General features: G+C 48.2%; 1 protein-coding gene across 5 annotated transcripts in view; it reads right to left on the bottom strand.

Annotated features, from left to right (window-relative positions):
* DEPDC5 (DEP domain containing 5, GATOR1 subcomplex subunit) overlaps positions 1–16,069 on the bottom strand; it is a 92,427-nt gene that overhangs the window by 18,176 nt on the left and 58,182 nt on the right. For 3 of the 5 annotated variants that reach the window (XM_053669871.1, XM_053669870.1, XM_037166813.2), the window contains exons 31-35: positions 15,627–15,760; positions 9,926–10,034; positions 3,515–3,669; positions 1,071–1,148; positions 423–555 (exon numbers count right to left, since the gene is read on the bottom strand). In XM_053669871.1, coding sequence (XP_053525846.1) covers positions 423–555; positions 1,071–1,148; positions 3,515–3,669; positions 9,926–10,034; positions 15,627–15,760 — 609 coding nt within the window. Of the gene's footprint in view, positions 1–422; positions 556–1,070; positions 1,149–3,514; positions 3,670–6,901; positions 6,968–9,925; positions 10,035–15,626; positions 15,761–16,069 lie in introns of all 5 variants that reach the window. The other 2 variants (XM_053669873.1, XM_053669872.1) reach the window with 1 other exon arrangement.

Here is a 16,069-nt window from a genome sequence, read left to right as displayed (position 1 = left end):
TCTTCTCTCTGTGCGTTAAGCACTCTGACAGATCAGTACAGGGCGCCAGAAGGTCCCTGAGGCAGAGCCTTAAATCCAGTCTCAAATCCTGAGTGGGCAGCGGAAAATGGGGGCTCGAGGTTAGTGGGAGGGCATTCCCTTGGAATCTTGCACAGAGATTCCTTCTAGGTTCAAAAGTGCAGACTCCCTTCAGACTATTTCAGTTCAGACAATAAATTCTGCCAGATTTTTAAGGTATCATACCTTTCAAAGCAAGACCTGATCTTCCATCAATCCCAGACAGTCCTCATACATATTAAAAACAGATCCTCGCCCTGACCCCACAGACCTCATTACTGGAAGGGGTGGCTCCTTCAGAGACAGGCTCTGGTTTCATGGCGGCCTGAGCAGATGGCTCTGGGGCCCGGCCCCTACAGTCGCACCTGCATGATGTCGATGGCCATTGCCGGCGTCTGGATCCCCTCCACGTTGTTCACCAGCCAGTGCACCACCTCCGCACTGATGAAGCAGCAGGGCGAGAGGCCCTTCTGTTCCGAGAGCAGCTGGACTCCTGTCCTGAGTTCCAACACGGGGGGGCCAGCGAGCCGGGTGTGGGTGTGCGTGGTGGCAACAAGCAGAAAGAGATGACAAAGAAGGGACTTGTGATAAAGCTCTTAACACCTGAAGTGAGGATCCCCATTGTGTAATTTCTCCATACTACTTCCAGACCCAGGGAAATCCCCGTGATGGAACAAAAAATGGTGTAATAGGGGGAAGAGGAGAAGGGGAAGGAAAAAGGACCTGACTTTCAGAGAACAGTTATACTTGTCAGGTTTTATACTAGGTAACTTACATAATTATTTTATTTAATCTTTTTGTCAAACCTGTGACTTAACCACTATTATCCCATTACATAAATAAGGTAACAGTCTCAGAGATCAGAGAGGTTCAGTAACTTGCCCACTGTCTCACAGCTAGTGAGCAAACAAAGTCAGGCAGGAATCCACTGAACCCCACTGCCTGAGCATCACCCCCACCTGGGCCTGCGGGATCCCCTGACCTGGCACTCATAAGCATGCTGAGCCACTCACGAGGGGTGCTTCATAGCTTCCAGGATCTCCGCCAGGGTGGAGGACGATGTCAAGGAGCTCACCACCAGCTGCTGAGAGCTGTAACACAGAGCGTCTGGTCAGCAAAGTAAGAGGACGCACACACACAGTCAAGAGTGCGAATCTTAGAAACTTCTTACAGAGCTGGGAACTTGGACGGTACTGACACTAAAGGTGTTCTGGCAAGTTCTGGATAGCTACATCCTGGGGACATCTCACAGGTGGGTTCTGCTTCCAAAGTGCATACGCTAACAAAAATATATAGAACAGCCAAGGGGATGTAAAGTAGCGGAAGAACATATATGCATGACCCACGGACCTGAACTGCTGAGTGGAGGGGCGCCAAGGGGAAAAATTGGGACAACTGTAATAGTATAATCAATGAAATGCAATTTAAAAAAGAATCGAAGAGGTTTGATGTCCACACTTGCTTATTCTTAATAGGCACCTAACGTGCCTCAGGCCTGACCACTTCCAAGGACTGTCCCTGGGCTGCTGGGCTGCCCTGGGTTTGCTCAAAGGCCTTTCTCTCGTCATATTGTTTCATCTCACCAGAGAGCACAAGGGAATGTCTAAGAACTTGGGAGGCAGTTCCCAGTACTATAACCTACCAGTTTGCAGGGCCTCGCTCTAGCTTTCCCCAGCCTGTTTTCTCATCTGAAAAATGGGGGTCACACTATTCCTGTCTTGTGAGTAAAATACCAAGCACAGAACTGAAACACACGAAGTCCAAACCAGTAAACGTTACCAGTAACCATAATAATGCTAGCATCAACCCTTTGAAACTCAGAGGTTAAAGGAGCCAGTGAAGGTCCAAGAGCTGGGAAGGGTCCAGACTTGAATCCAGGTCAGGCGGACTCCAGAGCCCAGAGCTTTCTGTCACCTGCTGCCTGAGTGCTTTCTCAGGGGTACAAGGAAACACGCCTAATACTCAGCAGCTGAGCCCAGACCACCGGCCACGGGACACACACGGCCAACCACCGTACCAAACCAGGTTTGCCCAGAAGCTCCCCAGCTCCTGAAAACCTCTTCCTTCCCAGGACCCACCAGAGCATTTCAGAACCTCAGGGTTAAGTCTCTAAAGACCCTGGAAGTGAACTTTCTTCTAGTGCCCAGGTCCCCACCCTAAGGGTCTGGATAGGTGGTCCCGTCCATGTGGACATCTCCAGTGGCACAGAACTCGGCTCCTCTCAGGCAGCCCAGTGCCCTGTGGCAGCACCAATCGCTAGGAAGCTCTTTATCATGAAATGGAATCTGCTCTAATTTTCAGTCATTGATCTGATTCCTGCCATTTCTGGTCTCGTCTCCAGCCTAAACACCCCCAGTTCCTCTTTTCTTCCAAAAGCAGAAGAAAGACTGACACCAATGCACCCCCTTCCTATGAACAAGGCAGCTTCTCCAACCTCCTCCATGGCCAGGGCCAGAAAGTCAGGCAGGCTGGATGGGATGTGAGCCTGGGAAGATGCCAGAATCTGGAGAAGCTCAGGCCTGTTTGTGCCTCTGCACTGGTCATCACCTCCACTGGCCAGAGTAAATGGGCTGCAGCACATGAGACGTGGGAAAAACCGGCCCCGAACGTGTGACATAAAGGAAATGGAGTGACTGCTGACAGTGGCCAGGGAGGCAAGCTGCCCCAGAGGCCTTTCTGCTCTCGGGTGAAGCGATGCAAAAGTCAGATTTCTTAGGCCACTTAGCCAGGGCTGCTCAGTCAGGACAGTGAGGCAACAAGAATAGACTGGGCAGATTATTATAAAGCAACCATAACATAGAGGGGAAAAAAAGAAGTTTCTCAGATTTGTTCACAGCATAAAGAGCCGGGGCACTGCCCTGGGCCAAGTAGCTCAGTTGGTTAGAGCCTTGTCCAGATACACCAGGGTTGCAGGTTCAATCCCCATTTAGGGCACATACAAGAATCGACCATTAAATGCATTAACCAGGTAGAACAACAAATTGATGTTTCTCTCTCTACCTGTCTTTTTCTAAAAACCAATTAAAAAGAAGCAATTAGGCCCATGCAGCTTCTTTTTCCTTTGGATACTCAGAAATAGGAACAGTGTGGCAGTCACCATTCATTCATTTCCTCAAGTGGCATGTACTGATGGCACACTGTCACTCACACGCAAGGCCTCCTGCCACGGGTGCCGTGCTGAACAGGACAGATCTGGGCCCCCTTCCCAAAACGCGCCCCGGCGTGGTGACTGACACTGTTCTGTGCCTCCGCGGGGGCCTCTCAGCTGTTCTGTGAGGGATGCAGGGCGCACACAGACCCTGCGCCCCAGCAAACAGGTATCAGTAGGAACTGGCTGGCATGGGCTGCCAGGTATTGCTCACGGCACAGCCAGCACCCAGACTCCCAGCCTCTGCGGCCTCTGAGGCTAGACCGTCCCCACTGCCCCGGGGCCCCAGTTGGCCGTTCCGAATCTTACCTGCTGTCACTGGGGTTTGCGGAGGTGAAGCCCTGTTCCCCCAAGTTTTGGGAGTTCCCAAAGGTCTGGCTGTTGCCTCTGTCCACGGACTGGCCTGTGCTTACCCCCAAACTGGTGCCGTCCGATACCGGGACGGCCGTCTGGTCCACAGACACCTGTAGGAACGTTTTAAAATTAACACCCCTGATACATTCCTTCAGACCATTTACAGTTGTGGTCCTTTTCCTTCCTCTCTCGCTCCCAGTCCCCGCTGGTCCCTGGAGGAAGAGCTGAAGGGATCCAGGGACTGTGCCTAGACGTGGCCTGCTCTCTTCTACCAGAGCAATGGAAATTCCTGCGCTCCACACCGAGGCCGACAGGCCCCCACTCGCAGTAAATCCCCGGGTCAGAGAAATAGCTCTGGCACCTGACTCAAACCATAAGGTTTACACTAAAGGGAAACTTTCACAGAAAGTAAAAAAGTCAAAACTATTCCTTATGATGAGATTGGGAGGAGGGAGACAGAACACAGTGAGATGAATGTATTCCAGCAGGCACCCTCCGCTCACCACGGCTCACCCTTTCCCACCCAGTCCTTCTTTCCAGTGCCCGCAGGTGGTATGTTCAGTCTTCCAACAGCCCAGGCTCGGACCTCGGGGCGTCTGATAGCTCCCTTCTCTAGCTCACTCTGAAGAGAGGCCCCGTCCCGAGGCGTCCCCTCTGCCCCCTCACAGGCCCATCCACCACTCTCACCAGGCTCAGGCTCGCTCCACGCCCCCGGAGGGCTGTAGTGGTCTCCTCACTGACTCCTCTGACACTAGCCTTCCCCTGAAAACCGTACCCGCGATCCACCCCACTTTCATCTTCCAATCCCATCGCTCCATTACTCGGAAATCTGGCCCGTCTCCCTGTGAGTACCAACTCACAGGACACTGAGGGTCCTGCAGAGAAGCCCCAACCTACGACCCCACTGACCCCATGGCTGTACCACCCATGACTCCCTCACGTGGACATTTCTAGCCAAACCCAACCCCACATGTTTAGTCCTATCTACACGCCCTGCCACCCTGCGATTCCGTTCCCCCAAATCACAGGCTAAAAACCCATCAGTCTCACAGGGCCACTTCAAAGGCTGCTTCCTTAGTCGACTGTTTCCTGCATTGCTCCTCCTCAGCCCCAAAGCAGAAGCCATCTTTCCCTCCGCTTTGGACCTCCATGACCCTCTCCCTGCAGCTGCTGCATTTTGGTGGTTGTATCTGTCTCACTCCCTTCACAGGTCCCGGAGGGTAGCACTATGACCTGCTCACCTGGAGCGGCCCTGCCCCACAGCAGATATCTGGGGAGAAAGGTAAGCTTTCCAAAGCATTCCTAAAAAAATATGAGGCTCCTGGTCCCTCTTACATGGGACAAGGAGTACTTGGGTGCTTCCAAAATGGAGCCTTATACTATCAGATATTTTGTTAGTTAATGTAAAAATTACTCCTTCTAAGACAGAGCATCTCAACCTTGATATTATTGACACTCGGGGACAGATAAGTCTGTTGTGGGAGGCTGTCCTGTGTATCACCCCCAGCTTCTACCCACTAGATGCCAGTAACCCTCCTCTTATCATTTCCCCCACCTCAGGTTGGACGACTAAAAATGTCTCCAGATACTACCAAATGTACCTTGGGAGGCAAAATTGCTCTCCTACAGCAGGCTCAATGATTGGGAAAAAACAAAACAAACAAAAAGCCACATAGACTCTACTAGAAGCATGAACACACGGAGAAATGCAGCGAGAGGCAGCTCGCAGTTATCAATCACCACCTGCTTCTAAGCAGCAAAACTAAGGAGTGGGCCCTGCGCTGTAATTTTAAACTAGAGGAAGCTAACAGGGGACTAGACCCAGCTCTATGCTGCCTTCTAGATCCCTTTAATGGGGTTCCCTTTCATCTACTATACCCTGAGAACTGCCCCACCAGCATAAGCTGAAGGATGTTACCAATATTTATATGATTACTGTACTTTTATTTTAGTAGAGATGTGGTTAAGGCGTTATCCTCTTAATCAGAAATTGGCAAACATTTTCTGCAAAGGACCAGACAGTTAGCATTTTAGGCTTTGTGAGCCATTGGGCCTGTGGCAACTACTCAACTCCGCATGAAAAAGCACAAAAGCAGCCGTAGACAATATAAAGAAATCAGCACAGCTTTGTCCCAATAAAACTTTATTTATAAGAGCAGAAGGTGGGCCAGATTTGCCCATGGCCTGACCCCTGCTCTACATCACACAATGTCTGTTTTTCAGGGGGTTGCACAGAAAGGCATTTTGCTCCGATCTTAACACCAGGAAAAGTTATGCTTCTCCCGGGAAACTGGTTTGTCTTCCGCTTTTCTTTGGTCGAATTTAAGCATGAAACTCTAGGTACCTTGTAAGGCCTCACATTATATGCTATTGGGCTTTTTTCTTTTCCTGAATTTCCCTCAAATATGAAAATCTAGGCCTATTTTCATTCTGGAGGTTGCATTTACTTCCATTGTCCACCGAAGTAACTCTTTGGAATGAGACCAGGGGAAAACAAGAAGACAAGGATGGCAGACAGACAGAAGGGCTGTCTTCTCACACAGGTCTGGAAGGAGCCAAGCGGAGGGAGGTGCTTGGTCTACAATGCATTTTTCATCCTGGAAACCTTGTGTGAAGTCTTCCTCACAGAGGATTCCATTTAACCTGTGCAGGTACTCCCTCACCCAGCAGGTGGAGTTTAACCGCCCCCCTCCTCTTTTGAGTGGACTGGATTTAGTGACTTGCTTCAAAAAACGGAGTATAAAAAGGGAAATACAGTAGCCCCATAGTGGAGACAGCTGTTAAATTCTGCATCACCACGTGACGAAGATTTACATCATCACTGGTGCTGTGTGAGCCTCGTGGTCTCCTTGACAGGATGCGGTGAGAGGCATACTTCACCTCGGAGGTATTCTTTTCTAAAATGCACAACTCCATTCTCACCACGAGAAAAACATCAGACCGGTCCTGATTTGGAGACATGCTACGGTATACCTGCTCAGGGCTTCTCGGGACTATCAAGGCCACAAAACACAAGGAAAGACAGAAAACTGTGACAGACCAGAGGAGACGGGACCACTAAATGCAATGTGGGGCCCTGAATTGGATCCTGGGACAGAAAATGGATACCCATAGAAAAACCAGTGAAATCAACACTGATGTGATCATTTGTTCTCTCACATTACTCATTTCCATCCCCTTCTGCCTTGGCCACCATCACAGATGAGAATGTGCACCTCTGAGACCAAATTCAATGTCACCTGCCCTCGGAACTTAGCTGCAGCCCAATTCCATCTGTTCAGGGACGAGCAGAAGGCTTCTGCTAACAGGACAGGCATGCATGGGCTGCAGAGTTAGACTGACCTGCGGGTGGAAGGCAGATGACGCTGTGCGCGGGCTGCGGACAAACTCCGTAAAGAAGGCCCCGTCCTGAAGTCAGAGGAGGAAGCAGTGGCAGCAGCCGGTGCAAGAGCGAGAAGGAACAGAATGTGGACCAGTGGTGAACCATCAGGGGAAGGTGGGGGGTATGAAAGAAGAAAAAAATAAAAACAAGGAGGGAAGGAGAGAAACAAAGGCACATGAAGGAAATGGGGGGGGAAAGAGAGAGAGAGAGAGAGATCCACCCAGGAAGACGATATCCAAATGCAAAGCATTAGCAGGAACTCGCACCTTCTTGAGCAGAATATCCCACCATGTGGGAGTAAGCACCTGGCTTAGAAGGTGGGTCCAAGCTCCCTCAGGTCTCCTCAGAGCCCAGCTTGGATGCTTGCGCCCTCCCACATAGCTCTGAACGTCCGTCCTTCAGACCTATGCCGAGTGGGAGGGAAAAGGCCGAAGAGCAGCTTGGAGGGGCGGCAGGGAAGACAACGCTTCAGTGGTCACTTCCTGGCCTCCTGCCTGCCTGGGTGAGCAGTAGCCCTCCTGGAGAGATACACAGGGGCTTGAGGTTTTCAATTCTGTCTGTCACTAGACAGGGACGCTAGATGGGAGAAGGGGACTCAATGCAGGAAAAGTTCTCGCCTAATTTTCTGAGCAAATGGGGGACAAAGAAGCAGCAATACCTTCTCCTCCATAGGCTGTGGAACAAAATCACCAAGAAGCTGAGACATATGTAATGTCAGACACACAGTGCACTCACGGGGAGCTTTCTGAGCTCTCTTCCTCTCCCCAGCCTATTCTGTGGGGTTCAAGTTGCCATGTATTTGAAACGAAAATGACACAGAGGACTTTTCCAAAGACTTCTCCTTCCACCTGTCTTAAGGCCAAGAAGGCCAGTCTTCTCCTGTCAGAGTGTTTTTACTTTTTATGCATTATCACTGAAATTCAGAAATGGCGCTTGATAAATCTGAAGGCCTCTGCTTTCCTACAAGTTTTCTTCAATTCTCTAAGTGGAATCACTGCACTATTTGGCTGTCCGTTTTATCAATACTGCTGCCCCTTTCCACGGGCCACTGTGAACTCAAGTAAAACCATGAAAACGTGTGGCCGTGAAGTTGCAAATCCAGGACCTTCCATGCATCCCAACACAGCATGTTGACAGTCAGGCATCTCTGAGTGTGTCAGCCGGGGCTCCTCACCCTTCCTTCCTGACTGCACAGGAACCTACATCTGCACTACTGACAGCCACCTGCCTGGATTTTAGTGTTCAGTTGGAAGACTGGGAGAGTGTTCTAAATAGCAATCTAATATCTGGTTGTTAATGCTTGTGGCTCTATAATTCCTCTACCTTTCAATCCTGTCCCTGGCACTGTTTCTAATCCTCAAAGATGGCAATGAGCAGAGGTCAAAGCTAGTGATCAATACACGGAGTATGGACAGATTCTCACTGTTCCCTCTGTGTCTCTTCTCTGCCAGGACACACGGAAGCAGAGTACTCCTCAGATTTGTGTGCGTATGGATGAGGACAGGGGAACAGCCTCTACCTTGACCAAAAGGTCATTCCTTACGCACAGACTATCGGTAGGAATGCATCTGAAGTCACTGCCTGGTGCTGGGTCAGCACACTGCGGCCAGCAGGCCAAAGCCAGCCACTGGTTTATCATAGCCTGTGAGCTAAGAGTGGGTTTGAAATGGTTATGGAAGTACCTACGCACAATCCTTGATCTTGGCCCTTGGCCCACAAAGCCTGTATTTACCAAAGTTTGCCAACCCCTGACCTATACAAACTGCCTGTAGCTTCGGTGACAATTTTTCTCAGATCTTAACCCCTTCATCCTCATAGTCTAATTCTGGTAACTTACCCAGGAAAAAAATAATCAGAGATGCAGTCAAATAATTATCGGTAAAGGTGTTATTAACACCTTTACAGATAATCTACTTTATTTACTGTTTGCAGTATTACTAACAATTGTTAGTACAGTGCAAAATTATAAAAATTAATTGTAGAGTTACTAAAAATTATTTTTAAAAACTAGACACCATCCACATTTTGAACCAAAAAGGTAAGCTATAAATGAAGGTCTACCTAAATGACGAAATGTTATTATATAATTATTTTTAAAAAATCATTCGTTTGAAAAATGTCATGATATTGGGAAATTTTCATGATATGCATGTAAAATAAATAATTACATAGATGGATATATAATTTGGCCACAATTAAAAAAAATACATCTACTAAATCTCCTTTATTTCTTAGTAATAGAAACTAGATAGATTGGGCTGGGATGGGAGAAATAAACAGAAAACTGTACTTGAAAAATAACTAAATTAAAAAAAAAAAGAAAAGCACACAACCAGCTCACCCACCGCGTGAGAATGAGCTCAGATTCTGACTTTCCCAGGAGAGTTTGACAGAGCCAAGGCCATTGGTCTGAGAGGCCTGGGAAGCCTGCCCCGTTGGGGTTTGGGCCCCTCTGCTGTACTTGCTATTCTGTACAGAGGCCCAAAGCCTCAGGGTTGTTTTGGGTTTTTTTTTTCCCCAGGAGTCTAACCAAACTGATAGGAATTTCATTATCAAAATGAGCTCTCTGATCCTAGACTTCTGCTTGTAGGGAATTAAAAAAAAAAAAAAGAAAAAGAAAAAAAAAAAGAGTGAGCTCTCATGGAATATGCTTCAGTAGCTTTCCACCTGCCCCGCAAGAGACCCAAAGACCTGGCTAAAGGAAAACCGATAAATGGCCAGTTTCAAAGTTCAAGCCAGATCCTGGGCCTTGACCAATACTGTTTAGCTTGACTATTTTATATTTGCATTTATCTAGCAGTTAGCTTCCTTATTATTGTGAGCAGGAAATTTCATCCATAAAAATAGTAATGCTTAAAAGGGCTCAGGGTAGAATTCATCCAAATCCTCAGTGCATTTGGCCCTAGCCTGTAACGGCTATATCCACTCTTCCCCGCATGTGGAGTCTCTCAGAGCATGCTCCCTGATGGAGTGGCCTCCTTTACCTTTCGTGGGCTGTCCACGTAGGTGGGAGTCATGGCAACGCTGCTGCTCTCAGCTGATTGGGCGGAGCTCTTGCCACTGTGCACAGCTGCCTGCTGCTCTCCCAGACACCTGAAAGGAGGAAAACACATGACTGTGTCTTGCTAAGAGACCCCCAACGAAGGATCCACATTGGCCAACACAACATGAAGATGGCTCTTCTGCTGCCATCTTTGAAATACAGACTGCTTTGCTTCTCCTTCAGGCCTTGCACGACAACCTTCATTTCATTCACTGTGCTGAACAAATCACCAGCTCTCTACAGTAACTCAGAAAACTGCCCCATTTAAAAAGCATCATGGCAGGCCCTGGCTGGTGTAGCTCAGTGGATTGAGCGCGGGCCTGCGAACCAGAGGATAGCGGTTCAATTCCCAGTCAGGGCACATGCCTGGATTGCAAGCCAGTTCCCTGCAGGCCAGTTCCCAGCAGAGGATGCATGAAAGGCAACCGTACATTGATGTTTCTCTCCCTCTCTCCTTCCCCTCTAAAGATAAATAAATAAATAAATAAAATATTTTAAAAAAAATAAAAATAAAAAGCATCATGGCAGCATCTGGTGCTTACCTATTATTGTGAAAAGGCAAGTGACGTGGTTTGAGTGACTCCATCCATAAATACCACCTTTTTAATCATCCGGGAAAGACTTTTCCTTGGTTTTTAATAAATATACCAACAGAGGCACATTCTGAAAATTAGGGCTGCATCAAAGGGTGGCATAAACCAAATAAGGGAAATGTGTTGACTATCTATACGCGTCAAAGCCTTACATGTTAATATTTCAAATATGCATATTTATATCCATCCTCACCAATGAAAACCATATACATCTAACAGACATCATCTCCTAACACATGACAACCACGGTTTTCTTATGACGTCTTACCCCATACTGGTTCTGATGCACATAAACGCAACCTTTCATGTGAACTATTATAACTTAAATGCTCCCCAAATTAGATTGTTTTACTATATTACAGAGTGTTTATTTGGTAAGTTCCAGAAGCCTCACAGTATAGTCTTAAATGCTTCATTGTGATTGTAACATATACTTCCCATGGTGGCCACTACGAGGCGCCACCCAGATCCCTCCGCTGTGGCCTTGGTGCCATAGGAACTGGGCATGTTGTCCAGGTGGCTCTGTGGTCAGTCCCTTCGGGGACAGCCCCAGCTGCAGAGCAGCCTCGTGTGAAGCTCTCAGCCCTCCCCAGGCTGCCCGCAGGCAGAGAATGCTCACGGAGCGGGTGGCCGGGCCTGGCCATGGTGGTGCAACAGGCTCATCTCTGAAGGCTGTTTCAGCGCCAGAGGTTCAGTGAGGTGGCCCGAGGCCGTCGATGGGCTTGCACAGCATCTCGGCTTCCCCCTCTGTCCACTCCTGCATCTCCCCCCGTCCTCCTGCAGGTGCTGAGCCCATGACTCTCCTTTATAGACACCCTACGTGTTACACTCTGCCTCTGTCTGCTTCCTGGGAACCTGACCTGTGACATTTCTCTAGTCTGGAATGCTGACATGTTTCTTATGGTGAAGTCATGTCATACCGAGATTAAAAATTGGTTTCCACAATACCTGTCATATCCTCCTTTAAAAAGTTTTTATTATGGAAAAATTTCAAACATATACAAAAATAAAGAGGATAGTATAATCAGACCCTATCTACCCAGATCCCCAAATTATTTACTTGTAGCCAATCTTGTTTTACCTGTGCCCCTACCTATCTACTTCGATTATTTTGAAGCAAAACTCACACACTATATGATTTCATCTATAAACCCTTCAGTATATATTGAATGTCTAAAAGAAAATAAGTTAAAAGAAAAATATAACCACAATTTCAACACCACACTCAAAGTTTTAAAAAAGATTTCTAAAATCAAATGTTTCTCCAATTACCTCCAATAATTTCTTTATGGTTTGTTTGTTTAAAACAGGATTCAACTAAGGTCCCTACATTGCAATAAGTCGTGTCTCTTAAGTCTCTTTTAAGCTATAAACTCCTTTTTATCTCTCCTCGTCCCTGCGATTTATTTTTTGAAGAAAGTAGCTCATTTGTACTATAAACTTACGGAGTCTGGGCAAGCTGATTATATCCCTTTATGGCTTACCACGTTCCTCTGTGCCCTGCACTTCCCGAGAACTAGAAATTATACCGAAAGGCTTGAGCAGATTTATGTTCAATCTGGGGCATGGATTCTTCCTCTGTGTGTTGTGTACTTCGGTCTGCAGCCCAGTGTCTGACAGGCTCTCTGGTGGCACTAGTTGCCAGTGACGATCTCTGCCAGATCCGCTAGTTCACTGGAGACTGCACATGGCAATATCCTATCATCCTTCTGTGCCCATTAGCTGGAATGTCGGAAAGAGAAAAACTTCCCCATGCCAATGACTTGGTTACTCTGAGGTGTAATTCGTATAGGAAAAGCAGAACAGATGCTCGAATCCTTCCATTCCCCACTTACACCACTGTCGCTCTCCCACGTCCCAGTGTGTTTCCCTCCAAGCCCCGTGCACAGCCGCACACTGTGACACTCCCCTGCACTGCCTGAAGGCTGTGTGGCAGGCAGTGACTGGGAGAACAGGGGCAGGAAGTCTTGGTTACCCCCCCAGATGCATCATTTGATGCACACGTCAATCCCATTTACTGAGTTCCCTGCTGACCTGTGGACTGGGAATCAGGGGTTCAGAGACCCTGCCCTTGCCCCAGAAGGCTCCTTGTCTGATGGCTCAGGGGAGGGGATAATTGGTCACAAAAACATGTACACGTGAGAACACACGTAAGGTCACACTGCTTTCTGCCGGGAGGGGAGCAGCAAAGCCTACAGACTGGTACCTGCTGCCCGGACCCCTCACAGCCACGCTGCTAATCGGCGCAAGGCCAAGATCCAGGGGCCGCTGTCTTCCAGGAGAGCCTGACAAAGTGTACACGCTACAGAGAAAGACTGGAAGGAAAGCGGAAGAAATAAACACTCATGGTAGGATGGCAGGACTACAGGTGACACTTAAAAACTCTTCCATACAAACATGTTTGTCATAGTTAGTGGAATTGGATCCGCTTGGTGCAGAAGAAGAGAAGCACACAAACAGACGAGGCTGCACAAGCGAACACTGGGTGGAGGTCTGCTCCCTCGGCTCCACCTCCAGCACCGAGGAAACGTGCCAGGCCTCCCAGAACAGCATCCGGGGCACAGAGTTAATCCTGGTCCCTCCCTCCTGCCTCTAGCTCCGCGGTGAGCTGAGACTCTCACTCGTCACACAGGGACACCACCACCCAATCTGTCCCCTCCTCTACCAGGCTGAGCAGAAACAGGCTCCTGGGAGCTACTAAATGGTGAGTCACTGACAAATTAAAATAAGGTCCCCCTTACCCCCGGCTTCACACCTTTCCCAGCAACATATGTTCCTTGTTCTTTTTTCCAACAGGAAAGGCCTATGATTAGTTATAGGGAGAAGCTGTCAGGCAGAGTTCTGGGGTCCTTCCTTGGGCGTGTGCAGGTATTTTCTGAGGAGGACCCAGTGCCCTCAGGAATGAGCCCAAGCTATCTCAACTTTCTTCCTCTCGTTTGTCCCCGGTCACCCCGCTATGTTCTTCACGTCCCCACCTGATCCCTTCAGTTCCACGTCATTGTCACCCAGCCTCTGTAGCCTCTAACCTGTACTAGTGAGAACCTACCAAAGGGTCTCGCCTCCTGGGCCCACCCGCTGGACCTTCCTATATGTAGGGCTCATCTCTGAAAACACCACTGCTGGTGAAGATGCTGCATGGATGTTTCATGATGTTAAGGAATCGCTGTAACTTTTTAGGTCAATGATGGCATTATAATTTTTTAAAGAGTACTTGTCTTTCACAGATACATACTGAAATACTATAGATGAAGGAATATGTCTAGAATTGAGTAAGAAGTCAAAAAGGAAGGCAAGAGCAAGTGGGACATAAATGAAATAAGCTTGGCCATGAGAGGAGAATCATTAAAGCTGGGGGATGGGTAAATGCAAATTATACTAGTTTGTCTACTTTTTAAAAGTTGTTTGAAATTTTCCATTATAATAAAAATACCTTTCAAAGGGCCTCTCTTGCCACAAGAGTGCGTAGGGACAGACTAAGTCCAACTTCCTACTCGGTCTTTGTAACTGCAGCTCCCACCGCACCTCGTGCCTGCCCACACAGCTTTCCGAGAGCTGGATGTGTACAGGCTCCCGTGGGGCAAAACATGGACCTTCCCACTGGGCAGCCCAGGCCGAGTCTCCTCTCATATCTGGCACAGGGACCCTTTTCTCCATCATTCATGTCCTTTGTCCACCTGCTACGTGCCAGGCACAGCACCCAGCCTCTGCCCTCCGGACACAGACAAGCTGGGGGAAGAGGAGTAAACCAGGTGCGGCCCCTGGAAGAACACTGGTGGACGAAGGCCTGGGGTGCTGGGAAGCGCAGAGGAGACCCGAGCTGGCTGGGAGAATTAAGGGGGCAGGGAATGCTCTCCAGAGCAGGTCCCACCTGCTCACGGCAGTGTTTTCTCCTCTTCCCCAAGTCCCACTTTCCCTCCATGTAAATGCTTCCCTTCCTACAAGGCCGATTTAACTCCTACCTCCTGTGGCGCCGCCCCTGTCCCCCCCAAGCAAGATGCGGTCCTACCAGTATCCTAGTGAAGCACTTACTGTTTACGAAGCAACCACACGCTCAAATGCCTAGAAAAACTGGTCAGGTAGCATGACTGAGGGTGCCAGGCAAGTCCAAGATCAGAGGGCATTCTGGTCTATGGTAAACCAGAGGGCGCACGATCATTCTGAAGCGCCAGCCAGTCGTGGCTGAGGATGACCATGGGCCCGGTGTTAACTGAGCCTCCACTGTTTCAAGCAAAACTGGATATTATATGTTATCTATAATGTAATTTTGTACTATAGTATCTATAATATATTCTTTCATATATTATATGATATTACCATCCATCTTGTTATGTATACTACTATTTTTTCTCATAAAAATTTACATAAAACTCTAATTTTTCTATGAAATCTTCAAACTAAAAAAATTTGGCTCAAATATTTTAAAAAAACTTTATGTTTTTAGGGCATAGTAAACCACTCTGTAATGGTGACTACATGTCATTATAAATTTGTGTAAACCCCCAAACATACACCATCAAGAGTGGACCCTGATGTAAATGAACTACAGACTCTGGGTGGTGATGTGTCAGGGTAGCTCTATCAGACGTAAGAAACGTATCACTCTGGGGGTGGGGGGGGGCTCTGACAAAAGGGGAAGGAATGTGTATGTGGGGGTGTATGTGGGGACAGGACACGCATGGGAAATCTCCGTACCTTCTACTCCATTTTGCTTTGAACCTGAAACTGCTCTAAAAAATAAAGTCTACTAAAAAAATTAAATAAAACAAGCAAACTAAAAAACAAACAACAGAACCAAAAACACTCTGTGAGCCAAATCAAACATATCTGTAGTTCAGATTAAGCCCGGATTGCAAGTTTGTGACTTCTGGCCTATTTCACGTTATTCCATACTTACCAGGCACGAACCCAGCCTTCTCGGGGAAGTGTATTTTTGCATATTACAGGCTCCTTGCAAATAGAAATCAGATTCCACTGCAGCCATGACAGCGGGACACTGAAATGCTCAGGGGCTGTGGGTGGGGACACACCTGTCCCCAGCCAGGCACTTACTTCTGACTGGCCTCCATCTCCAACAGGGCAGACAGGGCTGAGGTTCCCTTCTTCCCAACCGGGGGGCCGGCCGACTCGAGGGAATGCGTGGAGATGGGCCCAGTCATCTGTAAGCCTTTCATGGCGGTCCCTTTCTAAAGCAGAGAAAAGGAGACAGGGACGTCGGCCTGAGCGGGCCCCTCAGCGGACGCCGTCCACGCCCCGGCACATGCTGCTGCGTGTGTTTGCGTCAGGCTCTGAGAGGCCAGTTCACTGAGGAACTCGGCCTTTGGTGTCCAGTAGATGCCAGAAGCTGCTTTTCACTGAAACCGAAGTTCCCAAATGCCTGCTGACTCAACGCAAACTGCTTCTTCAAGGAACTGTACATACATCATCTCATGTTACCCTCATCACAGTTCTAGGAAGTAAATAATGTTGTATCTAATTTACAGCAGAAGAAACTG

Source organism: Artibeus jamaicensis, unplaced genomic scaffold (genome assembly GCF_021234435.1).
Source record: "Artibeus jamaicensis isolate MK-2021 breed Jamaican fruit bat unplaced genomic scaffold, CSHL_Jam_final contig_525, whole genome shotgun sequence".
NCBI classification, from domain to species: Eukaryota; Metazoa; Chordata; class Mammalia; order Chiroptera; family Phyllostomidae; genus Artibeus; species Artibeus jamaicensis.
Note: the sequence above shows the minus strand (reverse complement) of the source record. Positions and strands in the feature narration are given on the sequence as shown.